This window comes from Mastigoproctus giganteus, chromosome 7 (genome assembly GCF_048544385.1).
Source record: "Mastigoproctus giganteus isolate SK-2022 chromosome 7, ASM4854438v1, whole genome shotgun sequence".
NCBI lineage: Eukaryota > Metazoa > Arthropoda > Arachnida > Uropygi > Thelyphonidae > Mastigoproctus > Mastigoproctus giganteus.
Genome location: NC_143581.1, coordinates 48,275,379 through 48,293,451, shown reverse-complemented (window position 1 = coordinate 48,293,451; position 18,073 = coordinate 48,275,379). Strand labels below are relative to the sequence as shown.

Below are 18,073 nucleotides of genomic sequence, written 5' to 3'. Positions count from 1 at the left end.
CGTGGAACACTTCCGTATGATACCCTCCAGAAATTAAAACGGAAAAAACGAAAAAAATCGACAACTTACCGGTACATTAAAGTAAAATATAAATAATTAAAGTAAAATATAAATAATTAAATAATCAATTTAACACAATTAAAATTCAAATTAACGCAATTAAAAGAATCTAACGAAAATATTCAAAACGATTTTCCTTCCTGAAGCTGACAATGCTTTTCGACCGACTGTCGTGATCACAGGAATGAAAATTACCGAATCCAGCTAAACCTGCAACTTAAATAGTGATTATGTGTCTTCGCGCATGCGCGTAAAGGTCCACGCATCGGAGATCAAATATGGCCGCCGAACATTAACAGAATTCTCGTGTAATTTAATTTCAACGGTTTCTGCAATTAATAGTCGCGTATAATTACGTTGAACGTTAAGTATTTTGGCCTCGTTAAATAAAAAAGTATGTTTTTCGTTAATGGCATGAAAGGCTAATTCTGACGCTGCTGAACGAGAAGCACGAACTGAGGTTTCGTGTTGATTTACACGGATATTAAGAGAAAACCGCGTCGAACCCTGATAAGACGAGTCGCAATCACCGCAAGAAATGTTGTATACTAGATCATTAATTTGTGTTGCGAACGCCGAAAGAACCGAGCGATTGTTCAGTATAGTGTGTAACTTCCGTATAGGCCTAGCTATAATTTTAAATTCGGTATCTTTAAAGAATCTGTTAAGCTGTTAACAGATTCTTTAAAGTAACAGTGGCACAAACAGCTTAACAGATTCTTTAAAGATACCGAATTTAAAATTATAGCTAGGCCTATACGGAAGTTACACACTATACTGAACAATCGCTCGGTTCTTTCGGCGTTCGCAACACAAATTAATGATCTAGTATACAACATTTCTTGCGGTGATTGCGACTCGTCTTATCAGGGTTCGACGCGGTTTTCTCTTAATATCCGTGTAAATCAACACGAAACCTCAGTTCGTGCTTCTCGTTCAGCAGCGTCAGAATTAGCCTTTCATGCCATTAACGAAAAACATACTTTTTTATTTAACGAGGCCAAAATACTTAACGTTCAACGTAATTATACGCAACTATTAATTGCAGAAACTGTTGAAATTAAATTACACGAGAATTCTGTTAATGTTCGGCGGCCATATTTGATCTCCGATGCGTGGACCTTTACGCGCATGCGCGAAGACACATAATCACTATTTAAGTTGCAGGTTTAGCCGGATTCGGTAATTTTCATTCCTGTGATCACGACAGTCGGTCGAAAAGCATTGTCAGCTTCAGGAAGGAAAATCGTTTTGAATATTTTCGTTAGATTCTTTTAATTGCGTTAATTTGAATTTTAATTGTTTTGAATTGATTTTGAATTGTGTTAAATTGATTATTTAATTATTTATATTTTACTTTAATTATTTATATTTTACTTTAATGTACCGGTAAGTTGTCGATTTTTTCGTTTTTTCCGTTTTAATTTCTGGAGGGTATCATACGGAAGTGTTCCACGTACTATATTGAGGTAAACTCCTCTTATTAATTTACTAATATTATTATCAACGTAGAACATATTGAGTATTTCAGCTCTGATTCATACTATCTAATGTGAGAAAGTAAGTAAACTTCTGCTAGCTTATGTAACTGCTGTAGACTGGTACTGGAATGGGTCCCTAGTTGTGAACATCATGAATTCAAAGCAAACAAAGTAGTGGCAGCAAAGTAAAAAAAAAAAAAATCAATTTTCTGGAAGTTAAAATGAAAGCAACTGAATTGAATGAAAAGGTTGAGTGTACAGTAGATATTGTGTGTGCAATGAATCTTCACAAGGCAACTGTGCATATCAATTGTGCAAATGCAGAAAAAAAAAAAACCAAGAAAAATTTTAAAAGTATAACACCAGTTGGTGCTAGAGTACATATAAGGGATGTAGCTAGAAAATATGTAAAGATTATTATCATTCTTGATCAAGGAGCAAAATCAAAACAATATACCTCTAAGAGTCTGTTTGACAAGAAGAATCTAGAATTTTATATAAAGAGGTAAGTAACACTGTTAAACCATTCAGCTTAAGTGCTTGTTGGTTCCATTCCTCACATAACATTAAAATAAGTGGAGAAGCTGTAAAAAAAAATTCTCCCTGAACTTTATAAAAATAATTAAAGGTTGGTATAGATCAAAACAAGTTATAAAACAGCTTTATAGTGGAAGAAAATGCCCTGTAAAAATTATATACCTTGGGAGGAAAAGCATGCTTCTGGATTTAAAGCAGCCAAAGACTGCCTTCTGCATTGCAAAGAATGCAATGTAGATAGCGATTTTAAATCAAAACCTTTATTGGATTATTATCATTCTTAAAATGCTACAGCTTTGTAGGTGTACTATAAAGAACATCTTCTAGCGATTTAGCGATCAAATAGAAAAATTTGAGTAACAGATGCCATTTTCTTGGAAAATTTCAATAGGTATCTCCATAAAGAAACAGAAGTAACCTTGACTTCAAAATTTTAGTTATTGAGGATACACCAAGGTGGCCCACCCAATGTTTTAGAACATTTGTAAAATATTAAAGTTGCGTTCTTCCAAACAGAACCTCCATCATTGAAACTTATGACCCAAGGAATTATAGCAACTTTTAAAAGTCCACTATATAAGCTGAACATCTTCAAAATAATTAAAGAAACAGAGACAATAAGCCATGTATAAAGGAATTCTAGCATAATTTTGCCAGTAATTATGGGTTGTCATTATGAGGTAATATCAAAGTGTATGCATTGTATAGTTAACTATAGCCATGTTTGAAGAGGTCTTTTAAGAATTTATCCTGTTTCTAATGGGAAGACCTCTCCAAACAAGTGGAAAATCCACCATCACAGGCAACTGATATTTTAAAATGTCTAAACTGGAACAAATGAAGACTGAATGAGGATTACAATACTCTAGTTCAGAGTCTCTCAATTACTTTCATACCATCAAATTGAAAATACAGAAGTGCCACTAGAGTGAAGATTGATAAGGTGACAGAGGTTAGGGGAGTTTGATTATAAAGCTATAAATTAAAAAATAAGTTATGCCAAAAAGTTACTTATAGTTATGTTATTTGTATTACTTACAATAAATTTAAAATCTTAAAATTTGAGAGATGAGTTTGTTTCAATGACAACTTTATCATATGCAAAGTAATCTTGATTAATTTTAAGTACAGCTCAGACTCATTGCAGTTTGTGTTGTGTTTGTAGTTTTTTCAACACAACAGCAACTTTAGCCATATTGCACCTGTTTCTTATTCATTATAGCATGTTTTTTACTCATAAGCTATACTTCGTGGCTAAAATGTCCTATTAGTGTTCAAAAAGAAAAGAACCTTTTCCACCTATGATTTTCAACGAGTTCAGAGAGTCCAAATTATTTACAGGGAGGCAGAAAGCTGTTTGTCATGACATACGAATTCTGTAAGGAAATTTTTTTTTTTTTTTTTATAGAAAGTTGCCAGTAGTAACGGAGACATTATGGAGGATTGTCTTTTGTGAGTATGAGGTCTTTTGTGAGTATAATCTTGCTAGAATGATTTCTTTGCAAGGATTCATAAGAAAACTTAGCTGCCATTGCTGAAGACCACGTTTTTATATGCAGCAGCTTACTGTTTGGTTGATTTTGCTAGATTTATGATCATTGACTGGTGAATAGTCAATACGTTTGTAATCATAATGGTTAACTTTATGGAGCAGTAAGTTTGTGCTTAAGAATTTTTGCTGCTCAATCAGTGCATTCATTTCTGTTGATACTGGCATGGCCTGGGATCCAACAGAAATTGATTTTCCAGTTGTTATTTCTGAACTTCATTAGATGAGCCAGAATCTGATGAAGCACAAGATGAGCTAGGGTGTGCTTTCATTAGAAGGCATGTATTACTGTGTGTGTGTGTGTGTGTGTGTGTGTGTGTGTGTGTGTGTGTGTGTGTGTGTGTGTGCACGCTCATGTGCAAGGTGTTTCAAAGAAGGAGACTTCAAAGCTGTTAGTATGGCAAACAGTTCAGTTATCATTCATGCACTGCTATCTTGCAAACAGCAGTTACCTCCACTTCAGTAGGCACCTGTATGTATTTGAGGAAGTTCAGAAAACTGAATAGGCTGCCTGCACTTATTTAATGTTTAAGTTTGGCAGGGCAGTTTTCCCCAGTTGAAAACAAACATTGCAATTTGGATTTTTCCATAGTGGATTCACTATCATATTGTGAAAGCTTAGATCCCACTTTGGAGAGCTAGTCCTTGTAGCCATATTCCAGCCAGTTTGTTTGTGTATAGATTATTCCACTGCAGATTGAACTGATGTTAACAAGTAGGGAAATTAGGAAGGCTTCAGAATATAATAGTTTAGTTTTATAGTAATACTGGTCTCTGGAGATTTAGTAGTGGCTGGTTTCTGCGTATAACCTTTGAACAATCAATCCACTCAGAACAATTTGTAAGACACTATGTATGGAGGTCAAGCCATTTAACAACACTTGGCCTACATGAACAAAGTGAGCTGTAGATCTCAATATATGGTATAAGAATAGTAATGTATAGCGATCAGCTACCCACATCACTGCAGAAGGAACTTTTAAGAATATTAGTTTTTTAAAACAGGTTGTATGGAGGTTGGATTTTGATATGCTCTAAGACAGTGGTTCCCAAACTACTGACATCTACAGACCCCTTCAAAAATAAAAAGAAAAAAAAAGTTTGCAGACCCCTACATTAACTAACAGCATCAACAATTCATACACAATTCATGGTAAACATAAGTGTAAACATGCACTAGTGGTGGAGATTGAACGCACTCAGTTAGGGCAGTGACTTTATTATTATCATCAGTCATATGGTGCAAGGAAGCCTGAGGCTTTTGCTGCATCAGCCAAAAAAAAAAAAATTTTTTCTGAAATACCCTGAGAGAGAGAGAGAGAGAGAGAGAGAGAGAGAGAACAAGCATCAGAAAGAGAAGAATGATGATATCCAGCTCAGGACCCTGGGTGTGCCAAGCCCATACTCACCAGATGTGAGCCCCTGGGACTTGTATACATATTACTTGTATTGCAAATAACTAATGTTCTATAATGAAACTCTTAATTCTATCAGTGTATTTTTAGGAAAATAAACACTTATCAATACCTTGTGAATGTTTTGTGGACCTTCTGAAACTGGTCTACGGACCCCGGTTTGGGAAACACTGCTCTAAGAAATTAAGCTTTTTTTTTTATCAAGGATCAGGCCAAGGAAACCTATTTCCTAGTGGTATCAGCTGATTTTCTAGTCTTATCTATGGATCCGGATGCATTTTTCACTTTCTACGGAAATGTACAGCTACTTTTTATTGAAATATTTTTGCATTTTTTTTGTGCCCGTGTTTCTGTTTTTTCAATTGCATCCTAGTCATCTTTCAATCGTGTTTGTGTTTTGTGAATGGCATGAAATGGAAAGGCCATTTTCACAAAGATATGTCCGCTGCATTTGCCAAGCCTTTCGTAATAGAACTTATTCTGATTGCAAACTAAGCAGCACCAAACCCCAAGGGAATTCTTTCTGAACATATGTTTGTGACATCATTTTGATATTTCACTTAAAGGGTTCTCTGACTCACAGAATTTGAATTAAAATTAATATTATTAATATATTCTTGCAGACCACAGTTATGCATATCTTGCAGAATGCCAAATCATATCAAAAGCCTTTTCCAGGTACACACTATTTTTTATGAAAGCCAAACTGATTTTTTTTTTTTTAGTACATGTTGAGGTTCCAAGAACAAGGAACCTCACAACATGTACTAAAAATAGTGCATAACTGACACATGTGTCAGTTATGCACTAATTTTTCTCTAGGCAGCTTGTTAGAACTATGTGACAATTTATCAGATTCGCATGATCTTTTCCCAGTTTTGGGAAAGCAATTACCAAAAAGGTATTGTCAGCAGTTGGGATCTATAAAATTCTATTATTAGCATTAGCAGAAGCATACAATGCAAGAAAGCAAGCTTATGCAGCATCAGCCAAAAAAAAAAAAAAAAAAACCATTTCACCCTGCATTCATTCCAAATGGCTGTCCATTTCAGCCTTAAATTTATTTAGGCTACCAACTTCCAAAACAAAAGATGGAAGTCTGTTCCACCAATCAACTACCCACTGGCTAAAGGCAAATTTCTGCACATCTATTCTACAACTGTCTTTCCTCAATTTGAATCTGTGCCCCCTCAAGTTCTTAATCTGGGCAAGAGGAAGAATCCTATTAGCATTCAGCTTTCTCAAGCCATTCAGGGCCTTATACACCTCAATCAGATCACCTTGCAGGTGCCTACTCTCCAGGCACTGTAATTTGCAGAACTTAAGCCTTTCTTGGTAAGAGCACTTCTTTGTTCCCCCACCAATCTTGTTGCCCTTCTTTGTACTTGTTCTAGCAACTCTACATCCTTCCTAAAACGAGGCCTCCAGACCCGTACATAGTACTCTAGGTGTGGCCTGACCATTGCCTTGTATAATGGGATAATCACCTCCCTGTCCCTGCTAGCAAAATTCCTATATATCATTGACAAGACTCCATGACCTGCCCTGACAACCCATCTGCACTGCTCAGCAAACTTCATATTAGACTGCACAATTACCCCCAAGTCCTTTTCACTTTCCACTTCCCTGAGTGTAGTACTACACGGTACGTTTTTCTTCAGTTATTGCTACCCATATGCAGTACTTTGCATTTGTCAATGTTAAACTTCAGTTGCCACTTCTCAGCCCATTTGCCCAACTAATCTAGATCTAGTTGGTGTAGCATACTGTTTTTACTGTCGTTAACAACCCTGCCACCCTTTGTATCATATGCAAACTTGGACATTAAACCTGATATACCTTCATCAATATTGTTGATAAATATACAAAACAACAGAGGACCCAACACCGAACCCTGGGGAACTCAACTAATAACATTTGTCCACAAAGAGAGAGTTGTCTCATTCTATTCCATATAACACAAGTGTCCATATTTCTACTGATTGTGGAGGTGAAATGCATTGATTCATTTTTACTCTTACAGTGGATTAAATCTCAACAAAAATAGAATCAATGAGACTAAGAGAACTTGCATATACAGGCAATCCCCGTATAACATGGTACTTCTCCAGCATGGTTTCGCTCTAACACGATTGATAAATTGCAACAATCCTTGCACAACACAGTACTTAAATAACACGGTTTCACTCTAACACAGAGAATTTCGGTAAACCTCACATAACACAGTATTTTTGAGCTTTTGTGCAGGGGAAAACCCTGCTATTATGTTGGATGTAATTTTTCAAATGTTTCCACTCTTTTTGAATCCCCGCTGTTGACTCGCTAGTCAAAAAAAAAAAAAAAGAGAAATCAGTGCATTTTATTTTGTTGAGAAATTCCCATCCTGCATTGTGTGCTGTTGAACTGGTGGAAAAATCTAGATTTCAAAATTTTATTACTATTGGATAGCAACACCAGGCCATCCAAAAGATTTAAGTCATCCAAATGTTGAAGTTATGTTCCTACCGCCACAGTTGTACTGGGTTAATACAACTTCTTTCATTCAGCTGTTAGATCAAGGCTTTAAATCTACCTTTAAAACTCATTCCATCATTAAGTCGTTACAATGGATTTTGGAAAAAACTGATTCCAAATCTATTGAAGTAATGGAGGCATGAAAAAATTTCAGTTGTGGACTGTATCAGAATCAAAGCTTTATTGCTGAAAGAAGTAAAACCATCAACGTTGTGTGGAAAAATGTATGGCCAAAGTCAGTTCATTCAGGAAATATGATCAAATGGGCAGAAAACAGAATCTGTGCAATAGTAGAACTTGCTACATCGGTAGGAGGGCAAGGTTTTGATGATATGACTACTGAAACCCTCGTGGGTAGCACAGTTCATAGAATTGCCCTCCTCCTCCACACCGACTGGAAAAGACTAGTTCAAATCGCATCGACGAAGGGAGGAATTTTTATGGGTCTTTTTCACAACGTGGCTGAGTTAGTCAGGCAAGGGTAGCATGGTTTTTTCTCCCAGAAACTCAGGTTTTTCATCCAGCAAAACAGAAAATAAACCTCAGAACACATGCAATTTATAGACAATATACACAGAGTAACATGGCCTTAGTTGCCAATGCTCCAAAAAATAATAATAATAATAAAAAAAAAAGACATGATTACTGAAAACATTCAAGAATTACTGGTAGAAAAAGAAGCCGGTGTAGTGGATTTGGTGCAAATGGCATTGTAGGTAAAATCAAATCAGTTCAGATGATATCACAGATGGAAATTCTAAACTTCCAAATTTTACACTAAAAAGCATAGGCAAAGTTAGCCAAGCAATTAGAATCTTATTTTTTGAATGGATTCTTGAATGAAAGGAGCCAAAGTTCAAAAGGGAGCTTCAAAAATGCTTAGTTCCATACGATAAAATTCGCAAAGATTTATCAAGCAAAATCAAATAAACCCGTATTACTGATTGTTTAAAGGGAGCAGAAGATACACGAAATCTAGAATGGTGTATTTTTGTTAGCTTTTGAAACGTAACCCCCCTTTTTGTACTTTTATTCCCGCATAAAGGTTTCGCACAACACATTTTACAGGAACCTAATAACCATGTTATATGAGGGTTACCTGTAAAATACATTTTTGGTGGGCCTATGGGGGTTGATAATAGGCTGTGTCTGAAATATAGGGTTGTATTGCTTGGTCATTTTGCTTCATTTAAGGTATACTTTATCTTTACAAAGTTTAAAATCAATCTGAGATAAAAACGATTGTGTACTCCCTTGTCAGAAGACTAACAAGGGGAGTGTGCTTGAAACATCCCATTATCAACAAAGTGGTCCATCACCACAGAAGACAATTTAAGCTCTCTACATTCATTCAAACCCCCTTGTCATATCAACAGAAAGAGGCACATTCACCATCTTTCTCCCTCACCCAATACTCAGAAGTTCCACAATTTCTCTCTTGAAGCCAGCCTCAGTAAACGTCATTCCATGGAAAAAATGTAGAGACGAACTGAAAATACACTCTCAAAGATAAACCATAGTTGACTGTACCATGGCCAACATTGTCATCCACTGTTTTAAAATTCAAACTGTTAATGGAAGTCTTTATCATAATTTTTCTTCTGTTCTCTATATACACTGAGTGATCACTGAATTATGACCACCCCTATGAAAACTGAATGTGACCTGTTGACCACATGAAGTATGAGAGTGCGGAGTTACGTTGACTTACGTAGCATAGATAAGGTGTCACTGGTTCAGTAGGTAGTAAAATTCCAACGTGATGGGTTAAAGGAAGGATTTATGATTTTGATAAAGGACACGTGGGTGCTCGACGAGCTGGTGCCTTGATTTCCCAAATGGCTGAACTGGTGGGGTGTTCAAGAGCCGCCATAGTTAAAGTGTACCAGGACTGGCATCAAAATGGTCAAACAGCAACCCTACGACAAAACTGCAAAGGTCAGCAAAAGGTTGATTTTAGAGGTGTGCCGGGTCCGACAACTTGTACAGGCAAACAGGTGTAGCACTGTTGAAGAACTGACTAACCGATACAACATGGGCCAACCCGGAACAATATCTGGCATGGCCATGCATCACACACTCGCATGTATGGGCTATACCAGTAGATGACCACTATGACATTCTCTCCTAACCAAGGTTCATCGGCATAAAGACTCCTGATGCAAAGGGCATGCAAGTTGGACGTTAGAAGACTGGAAAGTGTGCTGGTCGAATGAGTCACATTATTTACTCCACACCGTGGATGGTCATGTATGGATTTGGTGTCAACAATATAAGACTCTTGATCCATCATGCATGGTATCAAAAGTGCAGGCCAGTGGAGGCGGTTGTATGGTGTGGGGCATGTTTCACTAGCAGGAATTTGAATCCCTGGTGCATGTAGAACAACATATTAGTGGTCTCCACTATCATCAACTGCTTGCTGACTGTGTACACCCCGTTATGTTACACTTTTTCCCAAACAGCGATGGTGTCTTCCAAGATGACAATGCACCGAGCCAGCGGGCAATTGTTGTGCAGGAATGGTTTGAGGAACCACAGTTCTGACTTCCAGCATATCGATTGGCCTCCAAACTCCTACGATATCAATCCCACAGAGCACTTGTGAGACACTATAGAAAGGCATATCAGGCATCTGGATATACCAAGCACCTCCATACCTGCATTGCTGACCGTATTACACACAGCTTGGTTGGCCCTACCTCCCAAACACTTCCGACATCTTGTTGAATCAATGCCACATCAGATCGCTGCTGTACTGAGGGCAAAAGGAGGACCTACGAAGTATTAGGTAGGTGATCATAATTCAGTGATCACTCAGTGTATAATAATATTCTACTGTTATATTTGCATATATTACTGATGGGTTATATTTGTCAATACAGTTAACCCTCGTATAACATGGTAGTTAGGTTCCTATAAAATCTTGTGTAGTACAAAACCATGTTATACAGCACTAAGAACAAGTACAAAAAGAGAGGAGGGGGTTACATTCCAAAAGCTAACAAAAATACACCATTTTTTTATAACTATCAGAAACTTAATTTTTATCAAAAATAGTAATAACTGAACAAACGTCTTACAAATTGTGATACATACATCAGATAATATACATTCATTTAATTTTGTTCCTCTTCATCGCTGCTAAGCACAATCAAATGAGAATGTTTTCTCTGCTGCAGAATATCTTCACCTTCTGAACTTTCTTCTGTAGCATTTAGATTTCATGTATCTTCTGCTTTCTTTAAAAAAATCACTAACCTGGGTTTGTTTGCTTTTGCTTGATAAGCTTTATAAATTTAAGTTTAAGCTTTTTAAATTTATATCTTCACCAGAATATCTTCACCTTCTGAACTTTCTTCTGTAGCATCTAGATTTCATGTATCTTCTGCTTTCTTTAAAAAAATCACTAACCTGGGTTTGTTTGCTTTTGCTTGATAAGCTTTATAAATTTAAGTTTAAGCTTTTTTATTTGCTTTCCAATATACCGGTAATGCATTTTTATTTACACCTTTCATTGCATGAGGAGTAGAGGATCTATAAACTAGCATAGGCTTTATCATGTAATCTCCTGATGCATTACTACACATAAGTAATGTTACACAATCTTTTAATGCCTTAAAACTTGGTGCACTTTTGTCTTTTTCTGAAATAAATGTTCTGTTGGGCATTTTTTTCCCACCAAAGACCTGTCTTGTTGGCACTGAAAACTTGATTTGGTGTGTATCCATGCTCTTCAATAATTTTTTTGAAATTCCTCTGCATACTTCTTGGCAGCTTCCTTATCAGCCAATGCACTTTCCCCTTGAATGCTTATGTTATGTAATGAGAAGCGGTTTTAAAATCGCTTCAAACCAGCCTTTACTGGCAACAAACTTGGGTTTAAAAGAAGATTCTTCATTTACTTTTAAATGGTTATAAATTTTTAGTGCCTTTTGTTCAATTACATTGCCATCTAATGGGATCTGTTTTTTACTGCTATTGTCAGTCAAAATACTGAGTGCTTTTTCCATTTTCTCAATTATTAGTGCTTCGGGATGAGCTGTCATATTTGCAGAAATGAAAGATCCTGCAAGATTCTCATTTTTCTTTATGGTTCAGATTGTTGCTTCATTTAAATTTAAACTTTTGCAACATATGATACCTTTCCCCTTTTTTAAGACTGTCCAAAATTTGTATCTTTGATGCTCAATAACAAAGTTTAGTAATACATAGCCGGAAAAATTTATAAATGATCAAATAAAAACTAAAATAACCTTACAAAAACCTTAAAATTCAAGAAATGCATGCTTTGAAGTAAATTTTCTATGGTCTCAAACAAGCACAAGTTTGAAAGCACAGAACCTAACATGGGGATTTCCCAATAATTTTTTTGCATAACAACTAGCAAGTCAACAGTGGGGATTCACAAAAAAGAATGGATATGTTGAAAAATTACATTCAACATAATATAGCAGGGTTCCCCCCCCCACACACACACACACAAAAGATCAAAAATACTGTGTTATTTGAGGTTTGTCAGAATTCTCTAATCGTGTTAAAACAAAGCCATGTTGTAGAAGTACCGTGTTATATGGGGGTTGCCTATGTATGGTTTCTTTCCAAATCCAAAAATCAACTTATCAAGCATGTTTACAAGTTTGGTAAGATGATTTATGGTGACAAAATAGCTAGAAATTAGTAATGGTTAGTTGTCAATTTGAGAAAAAAAAAAAAAAAAAAACAAGTGTTATTTTAAAAGTTACAAGGCATTCTTAATTAGAATACTTTAACTTTTATGTTAGGTGATGGTGAAAAGCCACTAACTTTTTAAAATAAAATATTCTATTATGTTTAAGTCTTATACAAATAAAATACAAGGTTTGATCAAAAGGTTTTTGCAAATGTTGCAAAAAAATAATTTTATTTAATGGTATATGCTTACATGGTTAATATTCTCTGCTATTACCTCTGTAACCACATACTTGTTCCATTGTCCCTGCTGTTAATCAAAATATTTTCAAAAGTCTTTAGTGAATTTTTTTTTTTTTTTTTTTGCAGTCCATTTTTGACTGGATTTCTTCAACTATCTGTTTTTCTTTCATGTCCTACTTTAATTTTGGAAATAGCCAAAGTTGCATGGTGCTAAATCAGGAAAATAAGGTGGGTGAGGCATCACAAGAATGTTTTTATCAATCACTTTGCCTAAATTTTGCCATTTTCAGTATATCCAACAAATGAGAAACAGGTGTCCACCCACTAGGGTGGTACACAAGTTGAAACTTGACATTTTACATGCTCAAAAGATGTCACTGTAAGCTCCACTCAATCTTTTAGTTACTGCTATGTGTTAAAGGATTAAAAGATCATTCAAACTTTTTTTTTATCAAAAAACTATTACTGCACAAAATAATGAATAAAATATAAAATACCTTTAATCCTTCAAATGTTTGTGCAGATAGACTAGTGCTATTAAGATTCAGTTTTCTTAGATTCTTCATGGCTGATAATATAATTAAGAAAACAAATTACACTTTATACGAGAAGTTTGCAAAAATTTGAAATAAACATTTTAGAAAACATTCTAATATGACCAATACTTCTGGAATGAGAAATATGTTATATAGAATCTTTGAATCACCGGTTGTTTTTGAGTAAAATATACCATCTCAGTCATGCTTCCTCCACCCCCCCCACCAACAAAAATGCAGTGCTGATGTGTCATACATTTCTGTAATCCTGTATCTGGAGCAATGGCTTCAGATGTTGAGACCTGATGATAATTTTCAAAAGTAAAATACAGTGTGTCCTTGATATCTGTCTACTTCTTAACCATAAATTTCTGATACTGGTATTGGCAAATGATGCAAGGAAGCAATAAAAAAAAAATTATATCACTTATCCATCCCCCAACTGATTGATTGATTTCGATTTTACTGGCGCAAAAATGCCTATGGTTATACTGCACCAAGAAAAGATTAAAATATCAACAAAGAAATTCTGGTAACCTATAAAAAGGTTACCTGAATTTATAATAGTTTGACAAGGTACCCCAAACTATTATTTATTTACACACACACACACACACACACACACACACACACACACACACACACACACACACACACACACACACACACACACAGGGTGATTCACTACCAGTGTGACAAACTTGCAGGAGGTGTAGGGGGGCACAAAGACGAATCGGAATCACATAGCATTGCAGGGTCCGAAATGTCTTCGTCATGCAGTAGAGGACGTTGAATGGGAGGTCGTGTGAACAGCGATCCCACTGGAAGTCAACATTTGCAAACCGTTTCTGTTGAAGAAACCAAGTAGCAAAAGTACTCCGGAGTGGACGCGTTGCAGATGGTATGAACTCATTTGGTTTGTTGACAGTATCCTCCATACAGTGGATTGGGAAATACCCAATCGTTGGCCTATTGCTCTAGTACTCTTACTCGGATTGCCTTCTGCAAGACGTAGGACATTCTCCTCATTGTCTGGCGTCCTCGTCATTCGCTCTCGATTCATGGTACCTCTCATGAAACAACCAGTCTCACATAACCTTCTGTGCACACGTGCGAAAATCGTATGATGAGGAGCACGCCTGTGTGGGAAACGTTCCTGGTACAAGTGCAGAGCGGCGCACCCGTTACAGTCCGCAGCTCCATAATACGCGAGGTGCATGTCGGCCAGTTCAATGTTTGAATACTCGTCCATCCTACTGCCTCGGGAACCAGTTCGCAAATGCTGACTTCCAGCAGGATCGCTGTTCACACAACCTCCCGTTCAACGTCCTCTACCGCATGACGAAGGCATTTCGGACCCTGCAATACTATGTGATTCCGATTCATCTTTGTGACCCCTACACCTCCTGCAAGTTTGTCGCACTGGTAGTGAATCACCCTGTAATATATATATATATATATATAAAAGGCAGTATAAATTTAAAAGTAAATTATCCAATTTAGATATGTGTGTATATATTAATAGCTTGTAAAAACTTAACTGCTGACACATGGTCGTTGTCTGATAAAATCTGACTGAGTATATAAGGCTCAGTCAGATGAGTATAAGCAGTAAAATATATATATTGAAAACAGGTAAAATGGTGTTGCAAGAATCGCACATAGGAGGGTCATCTGCCCTCAGCAGAAACAAATGTGTTAGATGACTGTGTCCTATGCATAGTCAAGCAAGAACAACTTCCTCGCTACGATTCCTGCACAGACTGGACTGCCATGTTTCTATTACATGGCTTTATCTGGTATAATTTATTAGTTCTCTCTCTATGCCATAGTTCTTGCCATTGGAAATATCTTGTTGTGTATTATTTGCCTGTAGTCTGTATAGGGGACTGACAGGCAAAGATTATTAGTGGGAGCTGCTGATTTGGCTGCAGTGTCAGCACTGCAGCCAAATGTGGCTAGGAATCCAGCAGAAGTGGATATCAAACTTGTGTTCATGAAGAGAATGTATCTTCTGCTGAACCCGACAGAGAACTGGATGGGAGTTGTCTCAAAGATAATAAAGCCTGTAATACACTCAAAGAATCAGAATATATTATTGACCTTTGGCAAATGTGATCCAAGGCTAACTCTATAGCATGCAGCTCTTCAGTGTATATGCTGGATTCGGGAAGAATCTGCTGAGATATTATAGTGTCCGGAAAGACAACAGCAGATCCTACACACGATTCCGACTTCAAGCCATCTGTGTAAACTGGCAGGAAGTTGGAGTGCTCAGCTCGGTGTGCTGAATAGAGTTGCAGGTAGACAGATGGAGTCTCAGACTTTACCCATTTCTTAAGGGAAAAGTCACATGCTGGGGTATGAGCATGCCAGTGTGGAAGAGTTTGCTTTGGTGTTTGTGCAACCTTGTCTACTATAATGTTAAACTCTCTGAGTAACTCTTGGACACGAATGCCAAAAGATTGGTTGGCAGTCTGACGGGTATTGTACAAATTTTCCCAACGTGGCTCAAAAACAAATGTCCACGTACGATGGTCTGGCAGGGATTTCAATTTTAAAGCATAGTTTAAAGACAACTGCTTATGTCGAAGGGATAACTGTGGTTCATTTGCTTCGACATAAGCTCTGGACAGGAGATGTTCGAAATTCTTCAGTAGTGACACAGATAGCCTGATGGTGGACAGGGTCCAGCCATTGAAGGACACTGTCTCTGGCTGAGGAGTATACCCTGGACCCGTAATCTAGTTTGGATTGCACAAGTGCACAATAAATATGTAGTAAGGTGCACCTGTCTGCTCCCCAGCGTGTAGAGGAGAAAGAGCAAAGAATATTTAGTCCTCTCATGCACTTTGTATGGAGTTGACGAATATGGTCTAGAAAGGTCAACTTTTCATCAAACATGAGTGTCAAGAATTTTGTGTCTGACACTAATGGAATAGTATTTTCCATAACACTAATGGAATAGGTAGTTACTCAAAGAGGTAACTACCATTAGGGGTAAAGGGAAGGGTTATTGCTTCTGTAAAGGTGACTACGATGGACTGAGACAGTATTTAAATTCTATACAGTGGGACCAACTGATGATGTTACCAACAGCAAATTCAAAATGGGAAGCATTCAAAGAACTTATCTTGGAAGCTACTAGGCTTTACATACCAAACTAAGAAATATTGTTCAAGGTTTAGGCCAAAATGGATGTCAGATGAACTAATGAGGCATATGGCAGAGAAGAAAAATGCATGGGATACTTACAAATTAACACATGACACAGAAGCCTATGATAGATACAAGTTGATATGCAACCAAGTTACAAAGGAGGTTAGGCAGGCGAAGGCAGATTACGAGAAATCCTTGGCAAGGGATGCAAAGAAAAACAGCAAAGAGTTCTTTACTTATGTAAACTCTAGAAGGAAGGAGATGAATCAGATTGGTCCACTTGATATTGATGGGTCAACTGTTGATGATCCTGCTCAGGTAGCTAACAAACTAAATGAATATTTTGCATCGACATTCACACATGAGGAGTTATTCAGCAAGGGGAATGCCAGAGGTGTATTCAACTCTAGCAGTAAGCTACAAAATCTTGAAATAACTGGGAGTAAAGTGGAGGAGAAACTGTTGAAGATAAACACAAGAAAGGCACCCGGGGTAGATGGGATCTATCCAGTTATATTAAAGGAGGCAGCAAAGGAAGTAAGCAAATCCTGAGCCATAATTATGAGAGCTTCCTTGGACTCAGGGGAGGTACCCATAGACTGGAAATGTGCAAATGTGACCCCAATTCACAAAGGAGGATCAAAGGCTGACAAGTAATTATAGACCTGTGAGCTTAACTTCTGTTCCAGGAAAATTAATAGAGGCACTGCTTTCAAATTCAAAGAAGCACTGCAGGATCATTTAGACAAGACTTCAGTTATAGCTCAGACACAGCATGGTTTTGTTAAGGGGAAGTCTTGCCTGACCAACTTGATTGGATACTATGATGCAGTCACAAAAGAACTGGATGCAGGGAATAACTTTGATATTATATACTTGGATCTTAGAAAGGCTTTTGATACTGTTGCACATGAAAGACTGCTACACAAATTGGAGCAGTGTGACATTGGAGGCAAATTGCTGCTATGGATAAAGGGGTGGTTGAGGGGGAGAAGACAGAGTGGTAATCAATGGACACTGCTCATCGTGGACTAATGTTATTAGTGGAGTCCCTCAGGGCTCAGTGTTGGGTCCATTATTGTTTTCTGTATTTATAAATGATATTGATGATAGTATATCAAGCTTAATGTCCAAGTTTGCAGACGATACAAAGGTTGGCAGGGTTGTCAAGGACACTACTGACACTATGCTGCTGCAACAGGATCTGGAAAGGTGGAGCAGATGGGCTGAGAGGTGGCAAATGAAGTTTAACATTGACAAATGTAAAGTACTACACATGGGAAACAGCAACCCCAGAGCAACGTATCAACTCTGTGGTACTACACTAACAGTGGTAGAGAATGAAAGGGACTTGGGGGTGGTTGTGCAGGCAGATATGAAGTTCTCTGAGCAGTGCAGACGGATTGCAAGAGTAGCTCATGGAGTATTGTCAATGATATACAGGAATTTTTCCAGCAGGGATAAGGAGGTGATTATTCCATTGTATAAGGCAATGGTCAGGCCACACCTAGAGTACTGTATACAGGTCTGGAGGCCTCATTTCAAGAAGGATGTAGAGCTGCTGGAACGAGTACAGAGAAGGGCAACAAGATTAGTGAATGGAACAAAGGGGTGCTCTTATGAAGAAAGGCTTAAGTTTTGCAAATTACAGTGTCTGGAGACTAGGCACCAGCGAGGTGATCTGATAGAGGTGTATAAAGCCTTGAATGGTTTAAGCATGCTCAATGCTGATGGGATTCTTCCTCTAGCTCAGAAAAATCACCTGAGAGGGCATAAATTCAAATTGAGGAAAGACAGATGTAGGATAGATGTGCGGAAATTTGCCTTTAGCCAGCGGGTGGTTAGTTGGTGGAACAGACTTCCATCCCTTGTGGTGGAGGTTGATAGCCTAAATAAGTTTAAGGCTCA

The 18,073-nt window shown here is 37.4% G+C and overlaps 1 protein-coding gene across 4 annotated transcripts in view; it reads right to left on the bottom strand.

The window, feature by feature from the left end:
- The window catches only part of LOC150082880 (C-Maf-inducing protein-like), a 451,841-nt gene that overhangs the window by 1,323 nt on the left and 432,445 nt on the right, over positions 1-18,073 (bottom strand). For all 4 annotated transcript variants that reach the window (XM_090377643.1, XM_090377645.1, XM_090377646.1 and 1 more), the window contains exon 18: positions 12,968-13,038. In XM_090377643.1, the coding sequence (XP_090233769.1) occupies positions 12,968-13,038 (71 nt within the window). The remainder of the gene's footprint in view (positions 1-12,967; positions 13,039-18,073) is intronic.